An 18,480-nucleotide genomic window follows, 5' to 3' on the forward strand; every position below is an offset into this window, starting at 1 on the left:
ACTGTGTTCTTCTATTGTTGTGACTTAGATGACGTTCAGAGCACATTTTATGCCCAATTCATGCAAAACTCCACGTAATCCCAAGGGGTTCACATACTTTTTCTTGCAACTGTATGTCCTATTCCTCTGTTCCACCGCCAGTGTCACCGATCCTCACTGCCATCAAGGTCCCTGGAGAATCCTCTTCATCCGACACTTCCGGGAGTGTCGGATTCCTAAAAAAGAGGTAGAATACGAGGCGCAAGATGCAAACTTTCAGAGGGAGAAAAAAAAATTAGTCATTCCTTGAGCCTGATCATTTGTGTTCTAGCGCTCTTCACCAAAATCAGGGGGAAAGATCCTGGACAAGCCAAGTTTGAGAAATCCAGTCAAACCAATGAGAGTGCCAAATGTGGGGGGAGCCAAAGTGTCTTCTGTAAAGCAGAAATAAACTGTATATGTATGTGTGTGTATATCTGTATATCTATATATATATATATATATATATATATATATATATATATATATATATATATAAAATCAAACATGCGCCAAGGAAATAAGTAAAAAATTAAATGCTGCTGTTCACAGATTGGACGCAGACGCACGCACTTTATTTCAGGTACTTCTATAACGCCATCAATTTATGCAGCGCTTTACATATATATATTATTATTATACAGTATTTATATAGCGCCAAAGGGTTTGCTCAGCGCTGTACAGTAGCGAGGGGGACAGAACATGAGACAAGACAGTAACAATACAATACAGGAGGGGTTCGAGGGCCCTGCTCTTTCGAGCTTACAATCTAGGAGGCAGGAGATGGCTGTGGGGGATGGAGTGGAGGAGGTTAGTTGTTAGGTGAGGTTGGGGTAGGCTTCCCGAAGAGGAGGGTTTTGAGGGTGCACCTGAAGGTGAGGAGGGTAGGTGACAGTCTAATGGATTGGGGTAGGGAATTCCAGAGGATGGGGGAAGTCCTAGAGAAGTCCTGCAATCGGGCGTGGGAGGATATATATATATATAGTACATTCAGGTCAGTCCCTAATGCAGGCCATAGACGGGTAAATATTATACTAATAATTCATATCTACCAACTGTCACCAGCAGGTGGGCAAGTGTCATCAGAAAAGTGAAAATGATTATGGCTTATGCAGGCCATAGACGGGTCGAAAATCGTCCGATTTTTTTCGTCCGAAAAAAAATCGGACGATTTTCGCACCGTTAGTGGGTTAATTGGTCGGCCATTTTTCGGGGTTTTGGCACATTTTTTTTATCGGTAAAGTTGGAAAAAAATCAGCCGATTTTGACGATTTTCCCGGCAATGATGGGCAAATTGGCCGATCGTTTTACCGATAAAAAATTTGCGCATGAGCCGTGACCTGCAAGAAGAAAAAAAAGTAGAATAAGAAAAAGAAGTAGAAGAAGAATAAGTAAAAAGAAGAATTCCAGTCCGCTACTATATTTTAGATGAAAAAGTTGCGGTTGCAACAATGTATCTATTTGTATCTGAATAAAAACATCTGTATCCGAAATGGATACAAATGGATACATTGTTGCAACCGCAAGACTTTTTCATGTAAAATATAATAGTGGAGCTCTCTGCAAGGGACAGAAGTAAAAATGCCGGCGGTAGACGGGACGAAAATTGGCCGCTTTTTTTTTTACCATTGGTGGTAACGTCGGCCTATTGAACGACCGATTTTTTTTCGTTTTTTTTTTTTTTTTTAAACCGCTGGTTTTCGACCCGTCTATGGCCTGCATAACCCTCAAGGGGCGTACAATCTAAGGTCCCTAACTCACATACATATACTAGGGACAATTTAGACAGGAGCCAATTAACCTACCAGCATGTTTTTGGAGTGTGGGAGGAAACTGGAGTACTGTGTGGAAACCCACACAGTCACAGGGAGAACATCCAAACTCCAGGCAGGTGGTGCCATGGTTGGGATTCAAACCAGCGACCCCAGTACTGCCAGGCGGAAGTGCTAACCATTCAGCCATTGTACGTTTTGTACGCTCCCACAAAAAATTTACAACATACGACCCGCTTATCAGTAGATGGTAGGAGGAATCGATCGGCAGGCCGGGGTGACATGATGGATTCATTCTGCATCCGGCGCAGGTAACTGTTCCAGCCTTTTCCTTTCAAGGTTGTGTTCACATCTCCCCTCCGTGGAGTAGGGCCGTATTTCACGGGTGGGGAGACTGGTAATCAGGCTGATAGAGGTTGACTTTTGCGGCCTCGCCCGCCCCTCCCGCAGACTCCTGGAATTTATTCAATCGCTCGACTTGAGGAAGCGGGAGACTGTTTGTTTAGCCGGGGAAGCATTGTGTACCTTTTTGGATGCAAGTACAAATGTGTCGGCAGATGTTGTGCCAGGCGCCCGTAAATCTTCTTCATCTGACTTGAAATGGGCACTGGAGCATCGTTTTCTGCCGGAGTCAAATGGCAGCTTTAAAGATCAATGCAAATTTATTGCGGGCGCGTGGGGCTGCATCCTTTGTCACATATGGGAGCGTTCTTCTTTACCCCGAACAACTGACTTCATTTTTTTTTTTCTTCTAATAGAGTGTGAAGTTTGCCGTCCTTAAAGCTGAAGTACAGGCAGATGGCTGAACACACATATGACATGCAGAGAGGGGAGCTGCTTTAGCTGCTAAAGGTTTTGAATTTCTGACCATCCGGTCCTGAGATTTACACAGCTCTGCCACATAACACAGCCCTGTCTGGTAGATTTGGTATATTTGTCTGATTTAAATCTGTTATAGTTAAGTAATACTTCTAAGTCTTGTCCCTCCCCCAGCCAATGAAAGGATATGGAACAGACTGATGAGTTCATCTCTCTGCTCTCTACTCCTATCCGCATGTCCCTTGCAAGCCCATGACTACTGCAGCACAACTGAGTGACTTCTTGTGCTGCTTTTCCCTTTCCCTCTGAGCTCTGTTGTACAGGGTCTGCGCCCTCCTCCTATCAGCATGTCCCTTGTTAGCATATGAGCACTGCAGCTGGGACCTTATGCTCCTTTTTCCTTCTCCCTCTCCTTTTCCGAGCTCTGATGTACAGGGTCTGGTCTGTCCTCCTATCAACCTGTTCCTTGTTAGTACATGAGCACTGCCACACAACTGATTGGCTCTTTGTTCTTCCCCTCCCTCTCCCAGTTGGAGCTCTGCTGAACTTCATATATCGGTGCTGTTTAACCTGCCAAAGTATTTGCATGTCTGTCCAGTCCTGAAGTATTCACAACCCTGTCGCACAGCCAAGTCAAGGCAATCATGCTGCTTACTGTTAGGAATGAAGGGGTATCCCCTCTTCGTCCCCAACTTGCTGTTTGGACACTTGCTCTGCTCTCTCCTCCTATCAGCGTGTTCTTTGAGAATGAGTACAGAGGTGCATTAATGTGTGTCTTTTATGTTTGTCTGGAGTTTAGCTTCAGTAAGTAGTAGTAGTAATTTAGGATACAGGGTGGCAGGGGCTGCCTGTGTCTGAGAAACCTAGAACACCAGGGGGCAAGGGCTGCCAGCTTCCTGAGAACCTAAATCACTAGGCGGCAGGGGCTGCCTGCGTCCTAGCAACCTAGGACCCCAGGCAGCAGGGGCTGCCTGCGTCCCAGCAACCTAGGGCCCCAGGCGGCAGGGGCTGCCTGCGTCCCAGCAACCTAGGGCCCCAGGCGGCAGGGGCTGCCTGCGTCCCAGCAACCTAGGACACCAGGCGGCAGGGGCTGCCTGCGTCTCAGCAACCTAGGACACCGGGTGGCAGGGGCTGCCTGCGTCCCAGCAACCTATGACACCGGGCGGCAGGGGCTGCCTGCGTCCCAGCAACCTAGGACCCCGGGCGGCAGGGGCTGCCTGCATCATAGCAACCTAGGACCCCGGGCGGCGGGGGCTGCCTGCATCATAGCAACCTAGGACCCCCGGGCGGCGGGGGCTGGCTGCGTCCCAGCATCTCAAGGACCCCGGGCGGCAGGGGCTGCCTGCGTTCTAGCAACCTAGGACCCCCGGGCGGCAGGGGCTGCCTGCGTCCTAGCAAACTAGGGCCCCAGGCGGCAGGGGCTACCTGCCACCTAGGACCCCAGGCGGCAGGGGCTGCCTGCATCCTAACAACTTAGGACACCATTAGGCAGGGACTGCCTGCGTCTTAGCAACCTAAAACGCTAGGTAGCAGGGGCTGCCTGCGTCCTAGCAACCTAGGACACCAAGCAGCCTCGCCTATCAATAGTGTGTAATCTACACATTGTTGATGATGTTGGCTGATGGCAGCCAATAGAGCCCATGTATCCTGTACTACTGGATGGTTCTTGCAAGTTGCTGCATTTTTTTCTTGTGAAATAGTAACACTCGTGGGAATGAGCCCTTTAAATCATCTTGAACCCTTTATCTCCTTAGGTTTGTATGTTGCTGTAGGAGGTTAGGTGGTTATGTTGGGGTGATGATGCTACCCAGAGGACGTGATGCAAGACTTGCCTTAGTTTTTGCCCGGCTGCAACTCTGATTTCTGAACACTTTTTTTGCGTTGCCTTTCGGCTCACCGCGAGTTAAACTGAACCCACCCGAGCCGCCCCCTCGTACGTCTGCAGCGCGCGATCCCATTTCACTTTGCTGCAAATATTATGTTCATTTGTTTGGAAGTGTTTATCTGAAATGTCCTCTGTAAAGAGATAATTAGGCCGTATGTCACTCTAATAGGTCGGCTGTTGTTAATATTTATGGAATTCCCTTTTATTTTTGTTTTTTAATAACAGAGTTAACCTTTTATGATGTTTTACTTCAGCTGCCCTTATTTACTAGATCATAAAAAATACATTATCCGCGTTCTGCAAGTATTGCCAGCAAGTGTGGCTGCACTCTCCCGCTATCATCTCCCGTCTCAACAAAACTTCCCGGTTTTATGAACTGCCTTTAAAGGGAACTCCAAGCCCCCCCCAACCCCACCCCCCCCCAGAAAAATGAAGTGTCTTTTTATGTTGTCACGTGTATAATGACCCAGAATTTGTTTTCTATGGAACAGTTCTGTCATATATACTGTGTGTGTGTATTATATATACAGTACTGTGCAAAAGTTTTAGGCAGTTGTAAAATAATGCTATAAATGAGGAATTTAAGAATCGGTTGATCCCGGAAATATCCGATCGCCTCTCGGGGGATCAGGAAGGAATTTTTTCCCCTGCAGGAGCAAATTGGATCGTGCTTTGCTGTGTTTTTTTGCCTTCCTCTGGACCAACTGTGGGTGTAGGATTATAACTTTATTTTTTTTTTTTTTTAATGGTTGAACTGGATGGACTTTTTTGTCTTTTTTTCAGCCAGACTAACTATGTAACTATGAAAGGATTATTTTTTTTTTCATTAACAAAATGGAAGGTAAAGAGTAAGAGAAATCAAATCCATATTTGGTGTGAACTCACTTTGCCTTCAAACTGGCATTGATTTTTCTAGGTAGACTTGCACACAGTTTTTGAAGGAACTTGGCAGGTCGGTTGTTCAAAAAGTTCTCGGAGGACTAAACCCTGCATTCACTATATCCGCTCTCCCCGGACCCTGCATTCACTATATCCGCTCTCCCCGGACCCTGCATTCACTATATCCGCTCTCCCCGGACCCTGCATTCACTATATCCGCTCTCCCCGGACCCTGCATTCACTATATCCGCTCTCCCTGGACCCTGCATTCACTATATCTGCTCTCCCCGGACCCTGCATTCACTATATCTGGTCTCCCCGGACCCCGCATTCACTATATCCGCTCTCCCCGGACCCTGCATTCACTATATCCGCTCTCCCTGGACCCTGCATTCACTATATCTGCTCTCCCCGGACCCTGCATTCACTATATCCGGTCTCCCCGGACCCCGCATTCACTATATCTGCTCTCCCCGGACCCTGCATTCACTATATCCGGTCTCCCCGGACCCTGCATTCACTATATCCGGTCTCCCCGGACCCTGCATTCACTATATCCGGTCTCCCCGGACCCTGCATTCACTATATCCGGTCTCCCCGGACCCTGCATTCACTATATCCGGTCTCCCCGGACCCTGCATTCACTATATCCACTCTCCCCGGACCCTGCATTCACTATATCCGCTCTCCCCATACCCTGCATTCACTATATCCGCTCTCCCCGGACCCTGCATTCACTATATCCGCTCTCCCTGGACCCTGCATTCACTATATCTGCTGTCCCCGGACCCCGCATTCACTATATCTGCTTTCCCCGGACCCCGCATTCACTATATCTGCTTTCCCCGGACCCCACATTCACTGTATCTGCTCTCCCCGGACCCCACATTCACTATATCTGCTCTCCCCGGACCCCGCATTCACTATATCTGCTCTCCCCGGACCCTGCATTCACTATATCCGCTCTCCCCGAACCCCGCATTCACTATATCCGGTCTCCCCGAATCCTGCATTCACTATATCCGCTCTCCCCGAACCCCGCATTCACTATATCCGGTCTCCCCGAACCCTGCATTCACTATATCTGGTCTCCCCGGACCCTGCATTCACTATATCCGGTCTCCCCGAACCCCGCATTCACTATATCCGCTCTCCCCGAACCCCGCATTCACTATATCCGCTCTCCCCGAACCCCGCATTCACTATATCCGGTCTCCCCGAATCCTGCATTCACTATATCCGGTCTCCCCAAAACCTGCATTCACTATATCTGGTCTCCCCGAAACCTGCATTCACTATATCTGGTCTCCCACAGTACACACAACATGGAAATGCAATTATTCCAGTAATTATAAACTGCTAAATCCCTTTTCTCATAAGCAGTATATAGCAGTCTTGTGACTTCTGTCAGTGTCCAACAGAGCACTGGTTAAAGCTTGTAGGAGGAGTCTTCATTCCTATGAGGCTGCATAACCCCTGACCCTCTGTCTGGACTGCGCTGATTGTCTCTGTGCTGATCACATGCACTCTCCCAAGAAAAAGAAAACTCTAGCAATACACACCAAACTGAGCATGTGCAGCTTGCCCCCAAGGCTTTGTACTATCAGCAGATAGACTGGGGACAGTAGAAGAAGGGGAGGATCAGAAAAGACAGGATCAATACATCCTGTTTACACAATGCAGAGGATTAACCCCTTAGGTTCCACAGTGAGTATAACCAGCATGCTTTACTGCATATACAGACTGATTGTACTGCTGTGGGTTTACTAACACGTTAAGTGGCTTGTCTGATCCATGTAAACTGATACATTCTGCTGGAGAGTTTGTGTTGCGAAAAACAGATTTACTGGCTGAATCACCAGATGAAAATAGAAAAAAAGCCTCAAAAAGAAAACTAATGCAGACACCACACCTAACATTTGGCAAGCTGCAATGTAAGAAATGTTTGCTTTTTGTGTTTAGTACCACTTTAGGTAAGACTGAAGAGACACTATTGTAGTTTTCCTCGAAGCCGGCAGCCCGCGGGGATCGTACTTCTTGTGTATCGGGCACAGCTGACATTTCGGGTTCAGGCGTGTCAGGAGGCAGTTCAAAAGCCGTGTAAAGAAATAATGTCTGGAAAACGGTGGCGGTATATCAAAGGTGTCGCTGGTTTAACCCCTTCATGTCCGGACACTTCCCCCCCTTCCAGTCCAGACACTTTCCCCCCCCTTCCAGTCCGGACACTTTCCCTCCCTTCCAGTCCGGACACTCCCCCCCCCCTTCCAGTCCGGACACTTTCACCCACCCCCTTCCAGTCCGGACACTTTCACCCACCCCCTTCCAGTCCGGACACTTTCCCCCCTTCCAGTCCGGACACTTTCCCCCACCCCCTTCCAGTCCGGACACTTTCCCCCCTTCCAGTCCGGACACTTTCCCCCACCCCCTTCCAGTCCGGACACTTTCCCCCACCCCCTTCCAGTCCGGACACTTTCCCCCACCCCCTTCCAGTCCGGACACTTTCCCCCACCCCCTTCCAGTCCGGACACTTTCCCCCACCCCCTTCCAGTCTGGACACTTTCCCCCACCCCCTTCCAGTCCGGACACTTTCCCCCACCCCCTTCCAGTCCGGACACTTTCCCCCACCCCCTTCCAGTCCGGACACTTTCCCCCACCCCCTTCCAGTCCAGGACAATTTTCAGCTTTCAGCGCTATCACACTTTGAATGACAATTGTGCGGTCATGCAACACTGTACCCATATGAATTTTTTAGCATTTTTTTGAGACAGATACAGCTTTATTTTGGTGGTATTTATTCACCGCTGGGATTTTTATTTTTTTGCTATATAAAAAAATCCAAAAATTTGGAAAAACAAGTGTTTTTCTTATAAAATTTTGCAAATAAATACTCTCTTCATAAATCTTGGCCAAAATGTATTCAGTTATTATATATTAATATTTTTCTATTTTTTTTTACATTTTTATTTAGTTTTTTTACATTTTTTTTTTTTTACATACTGTTACCCTAGCTGTACATAGTGACACTGTACTACTTGTGGGGGGTGATGAAGATTTTTTTTTTTTTTTTTAACACCGATTGCCTTTACACCCATAAAAGCTGTAAAAGCAATCATTTCTCCTCTCTGGCTGCATTCTTGCAGCCATTGAGAACTACTGTGTGAGCTGTGATTGGTCACAGCTTGTCACATGGTACAAGGCTGTTGTGAATGGCCCTGTACCATGTGATCTCTGTGATCATTCACAGATTTCACACGTAGTAAGCAATGATGTCAGAAGTGACATCTTGCTTACTACTATTCATGTGATCACTGATTGGCCAATCAGTGATCACATGATCGGGACCTCGTACAGAGGTCCCGTACAGCGATCGTGGTGCCACGCGCTCCCAGGGAGTGCGCACAGGCTGAAAATTCGGGCGCCGTTTCTATACATGGGCCGGACGAGAATTGGTTAAGCAGATGCTAGCTGCAGAGGAAAGGTTAACAGGTAAGAAGTGGTTAATAGATCTGAAATTGTTGTGTTTCTGTTTTTGGTGCTTCTAAAGGTGTCCTCCATTACAGAGAGGAGCGATTTGGGGTACAGAGGCTGTCAGTCTGGAATGGGAGTGGCTTTGTTGTGCGCTAAAGAGGGAGATTTACTAAAACTGGAGCACTCAGAATCTGGAGCAGTTGTGCACGGCAGCCAATCAGCTTCTAACTTCAGCTTGTTTAATCAAGCGCCGCTCACATTGTGTCTTGGTTCACACTGACGCGGTGCGGAATTCTCAGCGTTTTCAATGCAAATTCAAAATCGCACCCCGTCCATGCGAACCGATGCGGGTGTGTATGTTAAGTTAACCACACCCCAAAATTGATCCGCAAAACACAGTGCAATGCGCAGAATCGGATCGCATAGGTGTGAATAACCGTGCGATCCGAATCTAATGCGGACCAAAAAAGGGTCTTGCGCGTTTTGGGTGCGGTGCGAATCGAGCCATACAAAATGTACGGCTCCAATCGCACCGCATAGAAACCGCATGTGATTGGCACAGGAATGCAGTGCGGTTCCTGTGCGAATCACATGGATTTACCGCACCGCATCAGTGTGAACATGAGCTAAGTCACCAATCACACCGCTTTGATCTGTGTGCGATTTGATCGCGATTTCAGGTGCAATTTCTGAAGGTTTTGTTACTTGCAAAGATTTTTAACGATTTCTTGCGATTTTCAATGCGATTTCCTTTGATATTCTATGAATGTGAAATCGCAACAAAATTGCAGAAAAGTAATGCAAGAGCCAATTTAGAAATCACGCTGCAGCAAATCGAACATGTTAGGACGCTGACATTCACATTCATTAGATTTCAATTTGCAAATCGCACAGCTGTGACCGGGCACTAAAAGCTGGAAGCTGATTGGTCTCTATGCAGATTTGCACCAGATTTTGCACTCTCCAGTTTTAGTAAATCGATCCTAAAGTCTCCTATGGTTGAAAATAAGTGTTTTTATCGCCTTTCTAGTGACAAAAAAAATGTTTGGCTGCAACTTAAACTTCTTGTGAACTTGTACCTGACACCCCGCCATAGTCTGTAGTGATGTCTCACGAACCCCTCTCTGTTTTTTATGACAGGTGGTCAGCGGCTGCCAGGACAAAATCCAGCACTGGTAAGTGTGATGTCACCAATACAAACATTTCTCTCGTTTTGCTGAAAGATGAACGTCTGGGAAAAGTAAAAGTCCCGCCTTGCGGTGGGGGCGGTGCCTGCGCTACAAGCGTTATCGGTTCGGTCATGTCCGGGGGATCTGGGTGTAGAGCTTTTACTTGTCCGACCCTCCACTCCCGCCGGCTTCTTCCCTTGTTCTGGTAACAACTCAAAAACTCTGGATTTTTCATCGCTTTGTTTCTTGGTAACGGTCAGGTCACCAGGACACGTGAAGGAATGACTCTCACCAATGGGGTTAAGCACAGCAAAACAACCAAAGTAGGGTCACTAAGTGCAGGGGTCAGGAGTATGTAATTTTAAAGTGCAGGGGTCAGGAGTATGTAACATTAGAGGTCAGTAGGATGTACGGCATAGTTGAGGGGTCAGTAGACAGGCTGATTACAAGGGTCAGTAGTATGTATGGCATAGTTGAGGGGTCAGTAGACAGGCTGATTACAAGGGTCAGTAGTATGTATGGCATAGTTGATGGGTCAGTAGACAGGCTGATTACAAGGGTCAGTAGTATGTATGGCATAGTTGAGGGGTCAGTAGACAGTAAGGCTGATTGCAAGGGTCAGTAGTAAGTAATGCAAGGTGCAGATGTAAGTAGTAATACACTGTGCAGGGGTCAGTAAGTAATGAGAGTTGTGGGGGTCAGGTGTAAGAATGCAGAGTGGGCCAATGGTAAGTAACACGAGGTGCAGGGGTCAATTGAAATGCAGAGTTCAGAGGTCAGAAGAATGTAATGCAGAGTGCAGGGGTGAATGGTAAGCAGTGCAGAATTCAGACTTCTATGTAATGCAGAGTGCAGGGGTTAGTAGTAAGTAAAGCATAGTTGAGAGGTCAGTAGTATGCAATGCAGAGTGCAGGTGGTAGAATTTAGTAACGCAGAGTGCAGGGGTGCGTTGTAAGTAGTGCAGTGTAATGCACCATGCAGGGCCAATAGTGCGTAATGTATAGTTGAGAGGTCAGTATTATGTAATCCATGGCACAGAGGTCCGTAGTATTGTAATGCACAGTGCAGGGGTCAGTAGTATGTAATGCATAGTGCAGGGGTCAGTGGTATGTAATGCATAGTGCAGGGATCAGTAACATGTAATGCAAAGTGCAGGGGTCAGTAGTATGTGATGCACAGTGCAGGGATCAGTAGCATGTAATGTAAAGTGCAGGGGTCAGTGGTATGTCATGCAAAGTGCAGGGCTCAGTAGTATGTAATGCAAAGTGCAGGGCTCAGTAGTATGTAATGCAAAGTGCAGGGCTCAGTAGTATGTAATGCAAAGTGCAGAGGTCAGTAGTGTGTAACATATATCTCCTTTCACAAGCAAAAATATCCCCTTTCCAATACAAACAGCTCCTAAGCTGAAGTCGCCCTCATTGTGTTATATCACATCAGACCTGAGGAGGAGCCTAGGACTTTCCTCAGCTCTTCATTCACATTGGCGTACGGCGGGGTTGCAGTCTCCTTGTCACATGGCTGCAATTGACAAGTTGCTGACCCTTCTCCACTGTAAAAAAAGAAAAAAACAATAAAAAAGCTTTCACCTTCAGATAACTTTGTGATGTATTCACTGACCGGCTCCCAGCCTCGCCGGTTGATTGAGGAACGAGTAGCATTGTATACTTTGTTTAGACCAGAGATCGCCGGCAGACTAAGCCGTAATCATTGGAACTTTTCTCATGAGCCTTGCCCACCTGCTGGTGACAGTTGGTAGATATGAATTATTAGTATAATATTTTCACATGTAAACAAGAAACTTATTCTTTCAAAAGTTGATAATAACATCCACCAAATGCAACCGAAACACTTGAAATATACAAAAAATAAAGTCCTAATTCTTCAGCGCAGATTATTTGTAATGGAGGACCTTGTGCCGCTAGCCAGAGAAACCTTTTGTGTTCATGAATCTTTAATCCGCCTCATTTTAATTATATTTTATTTAAACACGCATCAGAAGATCTGTCAGTGGAATTCACATATATGAATTGCTGCTATTTGGTGTAGATATCGGTGTCTTCACCTGAGGCCTGATGTCATCTTTAATGTTAGGATCACTTCTAGATTCTCTCTTTTTTATGATGTCTGGACTGCAATCTCTGGGCTTAGTACATGCTCAGAAAAATCATTTTTTTGTGCTATGGAAGGCAGATTTGAAGTGTATTTTAAGTACAACTTTTACATTTTTGTTCATTTTTTCTGTTTATCATTTTGGCAAGAGTGGTTAATGGTTAAATGTGAACCCTCACTTCAGTTTAAAAAAAATGCAAGGCAAAACATTTGTCTGTGTATGTGTGTGTATATACAGTCAGGTCCATAAATATTGGGACATCGACACAATTCTAACATTTTTGGCTCTATACACCACCACAATGGATTTGAAATGAAACGAACAAGATGTGCTTTAACTGCAGACTGTCAGCTTTAATTTGAGGGTATTTACATCCAAATCAGGTGAACGGTGTAGGAATTACAACAGTTTGCATATGTGCCTCCCACTTGTTAAGGGACCAAAAGTAATGGGACAATTGGCTTCTCAGCTGTTCCATGGCCAGGTGTGTGTTATTCCCTCATTATCCCAATTACAATGAGCAGATAAAAGGTCCAGAGTTCATTTCAAGTGTGCTATTTGCATTTGGAATCTGTTGCTGTCAACTCTCAAGATGAGATCCGAAGAGCTGTCACTATCAGTGAAGCCATCATTAGGCTGAAAAAACAAAACAAACCCATCAGAGAGATAGCAAAAACATTAGGCGTGGCCAAAACAACTGTTTGGAACATTCTTAAAAAGAAGGAACGCATCGGTGAGCCCAGAAACACCAAAAGACCCGGAAGACCACGGAAAACAACTGTGGTGGATGACGGAAGAATTCTTTCCCTGGTGAAGAAAACATCCTTCACAACAGTTGGCCAGATCAAGAACACTCTCCAGGAGGTAGGTGTATGTGTGTCAAAGTCAACAATCAAGAGAAGACTTCACCAGAGTGAATACAGAGGGTTCACCACAAGATGGAAACCATTGGTGAGCCTCAAAAACAGGAAGGCCAGATTAGAGTTTGCCAAACGACATCTAAAAAAGCCTTCACAGTTCTGGAACAACATCCTATGGACAGATGAGACCGACATCAACTTGTACCAGAGTGATGGGAAGAGAAGAGTATGGAGAAGGAAAGGAACTGCTCATGATCCTAAGCATACCACCTCATCAGTGAAGCATGGTGGTGGTAGTGTCATGGCGTGGGCATGTATGGCTGCCAATGGAACTGCTTCTCTTGTATTTATTGATGATGTGACTGCTGACAGAAGCAGCCGGATGGATTCTGAAGTGTTTCGGGAATATTATCTGCTCATATTCAGCCAAATGCTTCAGAACTCATTGGACGCTTCACAGTGCAGATGGACAATGACCCAAAGCAGACTGCAAAAGCAACCAAAGAGTTTTTAAGGGAAAGAAGTGGAATGTTCTGCAATGGCCAAGTCAATCACCTGACCTGAATCCGATTGAGCATTTCACTTGCTGAAGACAAAACTGAAGGGAAAATGCCCCAAGAACAAGCAGGAACTGAAGACAGTTGCAGTAGAGGCCTGGCAGAGCATCACCAGGGATGAAACCCAGCGTCTGGGGATGTCTATGCGTTCCAGACTTCAGGCTGTAATTGACTGCAAAGGATTTGCAACCAAGTATTAAAAAGTGAAAGTTTGATTTATGATTATTATTCTGTCCCATTATTTTTGGTCCCTTAACAAGTGGGAGGCACATATGCAAACTGTTGTAATTCCTACACCGTTCACCTGATTTGGATGTAAATACCCTCAAATTAAAGCCGACAGTCTGCAGTTAAAGCAAATCTTGTTTGTTTCATTTCAAATCCATTGTGGATTTTTTGAATTTTTGAATTGTGTCGATGTCCCAATATTTATGGACCTGACTGTATGTGTGTGTGTATATATGTATATGGGTGTGTGTGTATATGTATGTATATGTGTGTGTGTATGTGTGTTTGTGTGTATATATTTATTACAGGTACTTATATAGCGCTGTCAGTTTACGCAGCACTTTACATATATATTGTACATTCCCATCAGTCCCTAACCCTCAAGGGGTGTACAATCTAAGGTCCCTAACCCTCAAGGGGCATACAATCTAAGGTCCCTAACTCACATTCATACATACACCTATGAGGGCCAATTTAGACAGGAGTCAATTCATCTACCAGCATGTCTTTGGAGTGTGTGAGGAAACCGGAGTACCCGGAGGAAACCCACGCAGGCACAGGGAGAACATGCAAACTCCAGGCAGGTGGTGCCGTGGTTTGGATACGAACCAACGGCCCTAGTACTGCCGGGAGGAAGTGCTAACCATTTAGCCACTGTGCTGCCCCATATATGTATGTATAAGTGTGTGTATATATGTATGTATGTGTGTGTATGTACAGTGAAGGAAATGCGTATTTGCTCCCCTGCTGATGTTGAATGTTTGCCCCTCACAAAGAAATGATCGGTCTACAAATCGAATGTTCGGTGTATTGTAACACTGAGAGGCAGAATAGCAACAACAAATTCAGCAGAAATGTGTCTAACAAATGATGACTGATCTGCATGTTCAAGGATTTGATCCCCTTCACAAAACATGGCTTAGTACTTGGTGGCAAATCCCTTGTTGGCAATCACAGAGGTCAGAGGTTTCCTGTAGTCGGCCCCCAGGTTTGCACACATCTCAGGAGGGATTTTGAAGTTTGGCAACTCGAACGTTCAGCTCCATTCACAGATTTTCAATCGGATTAAGGTCTGGAGACTGGCTAGGCCACTCCAGAACCTTAATGTGCTTCTTCTTGAGCCTCCCGTTGACATCAATGCAAAAGCGCCTCCCATTGACGTCAATGCAAAAGCGCCTCCCGTTGACTTCAATGCGAAAGCACCTCCCATTGACGTCAATGCGAAAGCGCCTCCCGTTGACTTCAATGCGAAAGCGCCTCCCGTTGACTTCAATGCGAAAGCACCTCCCATTGACGTCAATGCGAAAGCGCCTCCCGCTGACTTCAATGCAAAAGCGCCTCCCGTTGACGTCAATGCGAAAGCGCCTCCCGTTGACGTCAATGCGAAAGCGCCTCCCGTTGACGTCAATGCGAAAGCGCCTCCCGTTGACGTCAATGCGAAAGCGCCTCCCGTTGACGTCAATGCGAAAGCGCCTCCCGTTGACGTCAATGCGAAAGCGCCTCCCGTTGACGTCAATGCGAAAGCGCCTCCCGTTGACGTCAATGCGAAAGCGCCTCCCGTTGACGTCAATGCGAAAGCGCCTCCCGTTGACGTCAATGCATAAGCTCCTCCCGTTGACGTCAATGCGAAAGCGCCTCCCGTTGACGTCAATGCATAAGCTCCTCCCGTTGACGTCAATGCATAAGCGCCTCCCGTTTACGTCAATGCGAAAGCGCCTCCCGTTGACGTTAATGCATAAGCGCCTCCCGTTGACGTCAATGCGAAATAGCTTCCCGTTGACTTCAATGCGAAAACGCCTCCCGTTGACTTCAATGCGAAAGCGCCTCCCGTTGACTTCAATGCGAAAGCGCCTCCCGTTGACGTCAATGCGAAAGCTTCTCCCGTTGACGTCAATGCGAAAGCACCTCCCGTTGACGTCAATGCGAAAGCACCTCCCGTTGACGTCAATGCGAAAGCACCTCCCGTTGACGTCAATGCGAAAGCGCCTCCCGTCGACTTCAATGCAAAAGCGCCTATGTGAACACTTATCTACACATGCCACTCTTCTCTAACACTTGCAAGTCTGGAATGCATGGCTACAAACCCGCACAGGACCCTTTTCGTAATAGCACTCAAAACGCAATGCGTGTGGATTTCATCTGTGTGAACCACCTCAATAGGAACACGTAATATCTAGACTGTCATGCGAATCTGTGAGTTTGAAAACGCATCCAGAATCGTATGTGTGTGAAGCAGGGCGGCTCCATTCACACCCGGGCGTTTTGGGATCGTGTTCGCAAAACGCAGGTTCAGGTACCATTATGTTCAACTGCACCCAAAATGTGGTGCAGTTTTGCTGTGATTGGGGCGCCGAAAATCGCATCGTATGAAGCTTGTCGCCCAAATGTTGCCTTGCCCCGGGCGCTGACAACCCACACTACGCCTAAACCGGCTCCTACTTTTTTTAGACGGCTCCTAGATTCCCTGAAGACATTCTTGATCTGTATACTTCCTAAAGAGTAAATAAATAACTACAATGAAGATAGTATTCTTGATTTAACGTGAGCGTGCCGAACAAAACCCGCGCAAATGTTGACGAAAAATATTTTCCCAATTAAAAAACGCGCTGAAATTATTTTTAGTGCACACAGACACAATATAATCTCGAAAGTTTCCATTAAAGATAAAAGATGAAAGCGCGCCGCGTTCATAAATAACAAATATAGCTCGGCTCAAAGTCGTGCGCGCCGGCAAAAACCGCATAAAACCGAGACGCACAAAATTTGTATACAGGAGGCACGTTAAATCCGCATCGCCCCTCGTTCATTTAGAGGAAAGTTTAAAATGAGGATCCTAAAATAAATCCCGTGCCTTTTAATGTGTGCGTGGAATTTACTAATGGGTGTAGTTGTGTTGGCACGAATATATCTGCGGGTCCTAAGGCCGGCCATACACAGGTCGATTTTCTAATGATTTTTTTATACAAACAAATCGGACCTAAGAATAATCGGCCGATTTTCGCTCCGTTAGAGGGGCAGTGGCGTGGTTTTTCCCCATTTTGTTTATTGGGCATGCTGGAAAATTCGTGAAAAACGACCGATTTTTGAAATCATTGTCGGCACCATTGGATTAACCATTTCAATACCGGGCAATTTTACACCTTCCTGCCCAGGCTAGTTTTCAGGTTTCAGCGCTCTCACACTTTGAATGACAATTGCGCGGTCGTACAACATTGTACCCAAACTAATATTTTATCATTTTCTTCACACAACTAGAGCTTTCTTTTGGTGATATTTAATCACCGCTGGGGTTTTTATTGTTTTCGGTATTTTTTTGATAATTTAGCAAAGTTTGAAAAAAAACACGTTTTTCTTTGTATCTGTTATAAAAAAATAACCCAAATTAGGATGTATTTTTTAGTTTGTAGGAAAGTTATAGAGTTCACAAACTATGGTATAGATCTGAATATTGATCAATCCTGAAGTACTGACAGCCAATCTAATTTCTTGAGGTCCAAGAATGTCAGGACAGTACAGATATCCCCCAAATGTCAGAACAGTACAGATATCCCCCAAATGTCAGAACAGTACAGATATCCCCCAAATGTCAGAACAGTACAGATATCCATAAATGTCAGGACGGTACAGATATCCCCCAAATGTCAGGACAGTACAGATATCCCCCAAATGTCAGAACAGTACAGATATCCCCCAAATGTCAGGACAGGACAGATATCCCCCAAATGTCAGGACAGGACAGATATCCCCCAAATGTCAGGACGGGACAGATATCCCCCAAATGTCAGGACAGGACAGATATCCATAAATGTCAGGACAGTACAGATATCCCCCAAATGTCAGGACGGGACAGATATCCCCCAAATGTCAGGACGGGACAGATATCCCCCAAATGTCAGGACGGGACAGATATCCCCCAAATGTCAGGACGGTACAGATATCCCCCAAATGTCAGGACAGTACAGATATCCCCCAAATGTCAGGACGGTACAGATATCCCCCAAATGTCAGGACGGGACAGATATCCCCCAAATGTCAGGACAGGACAGATATCCATAAATGTCAGGACAGTACAGATATCCCCCAAATGTCAGGACGGGACAGATATCCCCCAAATGTCAGGACGGGACAGATATCCCCCAAATGTCAGGACGGGACAGATATCCCCCCAAATGTCAGGACGGGACAGATATCCCCCCAAATGTCAGGACGGGACAGATATCCCCCAAATGTCAGGACGGTACGGATATCCCCCAAATGTCAGGACGGGACGGATATCCCCCCAAATGTCAGGACGGGACAGATATCCCCCCAAATGTCAGGACGGGACAGATATCCCCCAAATGACCCCTTTTTGCAGAGTAGACAGTCCAATGTATTTCATAACAGGCATGGAGAGGTTTTTGAAGTTGTATTTTTTTTGTCATAATTTTTCGGAAAATGAAAAAATGCAAAAAATTATTTTCACTATTTTTTTTTTACATACTGTCACCAGTGCAGTACAGCGTCATCATAGAACTGGCATGGCGGTGATCATGGACACTGGTGACAGTATGAGAACATTTTTTTTTTTTTTTTTTTATTATTTTTAATTTTTTATTACATTTTTTTTCTTTTTTTTAAGATTTTTTTTTCATATTTCACTATGACCAAAGTAGTACAGTGTTACCATAGTAACATTGTACTACTTTGGGGAAGTGATCAGTATTTTTATTATT

The 18,480-nt window shown here is 45.9% G+C and overlaps 1 protein-coding gene across 1 annotated transcript in view; it reads left to right on the forward strand.

The window, feature by feature from the left end:
* The window catches only part of URI1 (URI1 prefoldin like chaperone), a 150,837-nt gene that overhangs the window by 20,222 nt on the left and 112,135 nt on the right, over window positions 1–18,480 (forward strand). Inside the window, exon 2 of the mRNA XM_089663031.1 lies at window positions 9,982–10,016. Within this exon, the coding sequence (XP_089519157.1) occupies window positions 9,982–10,016 (35 nt within the window). The remainder of the gene's footprint in view (window positions 1–9,981; window positions 10,017–18,480) is intronic.

This window comes from Staurois parvus, unplaced genomic scaffold, assembly GCF_062004578.1.
Source record: "Staurois parvus isolate SC_StPar_1 unplaced genomic scaffold, SC_StPar_1.0 ptg001614l, whole genome shotgun sequence".
Taxonomy (NCBI): domain Eukaryota; kingdom Metazoa; phylum Chordata; class Amphibia; order Anura; family Ranidae; genus Staurois; species Staurois parvus.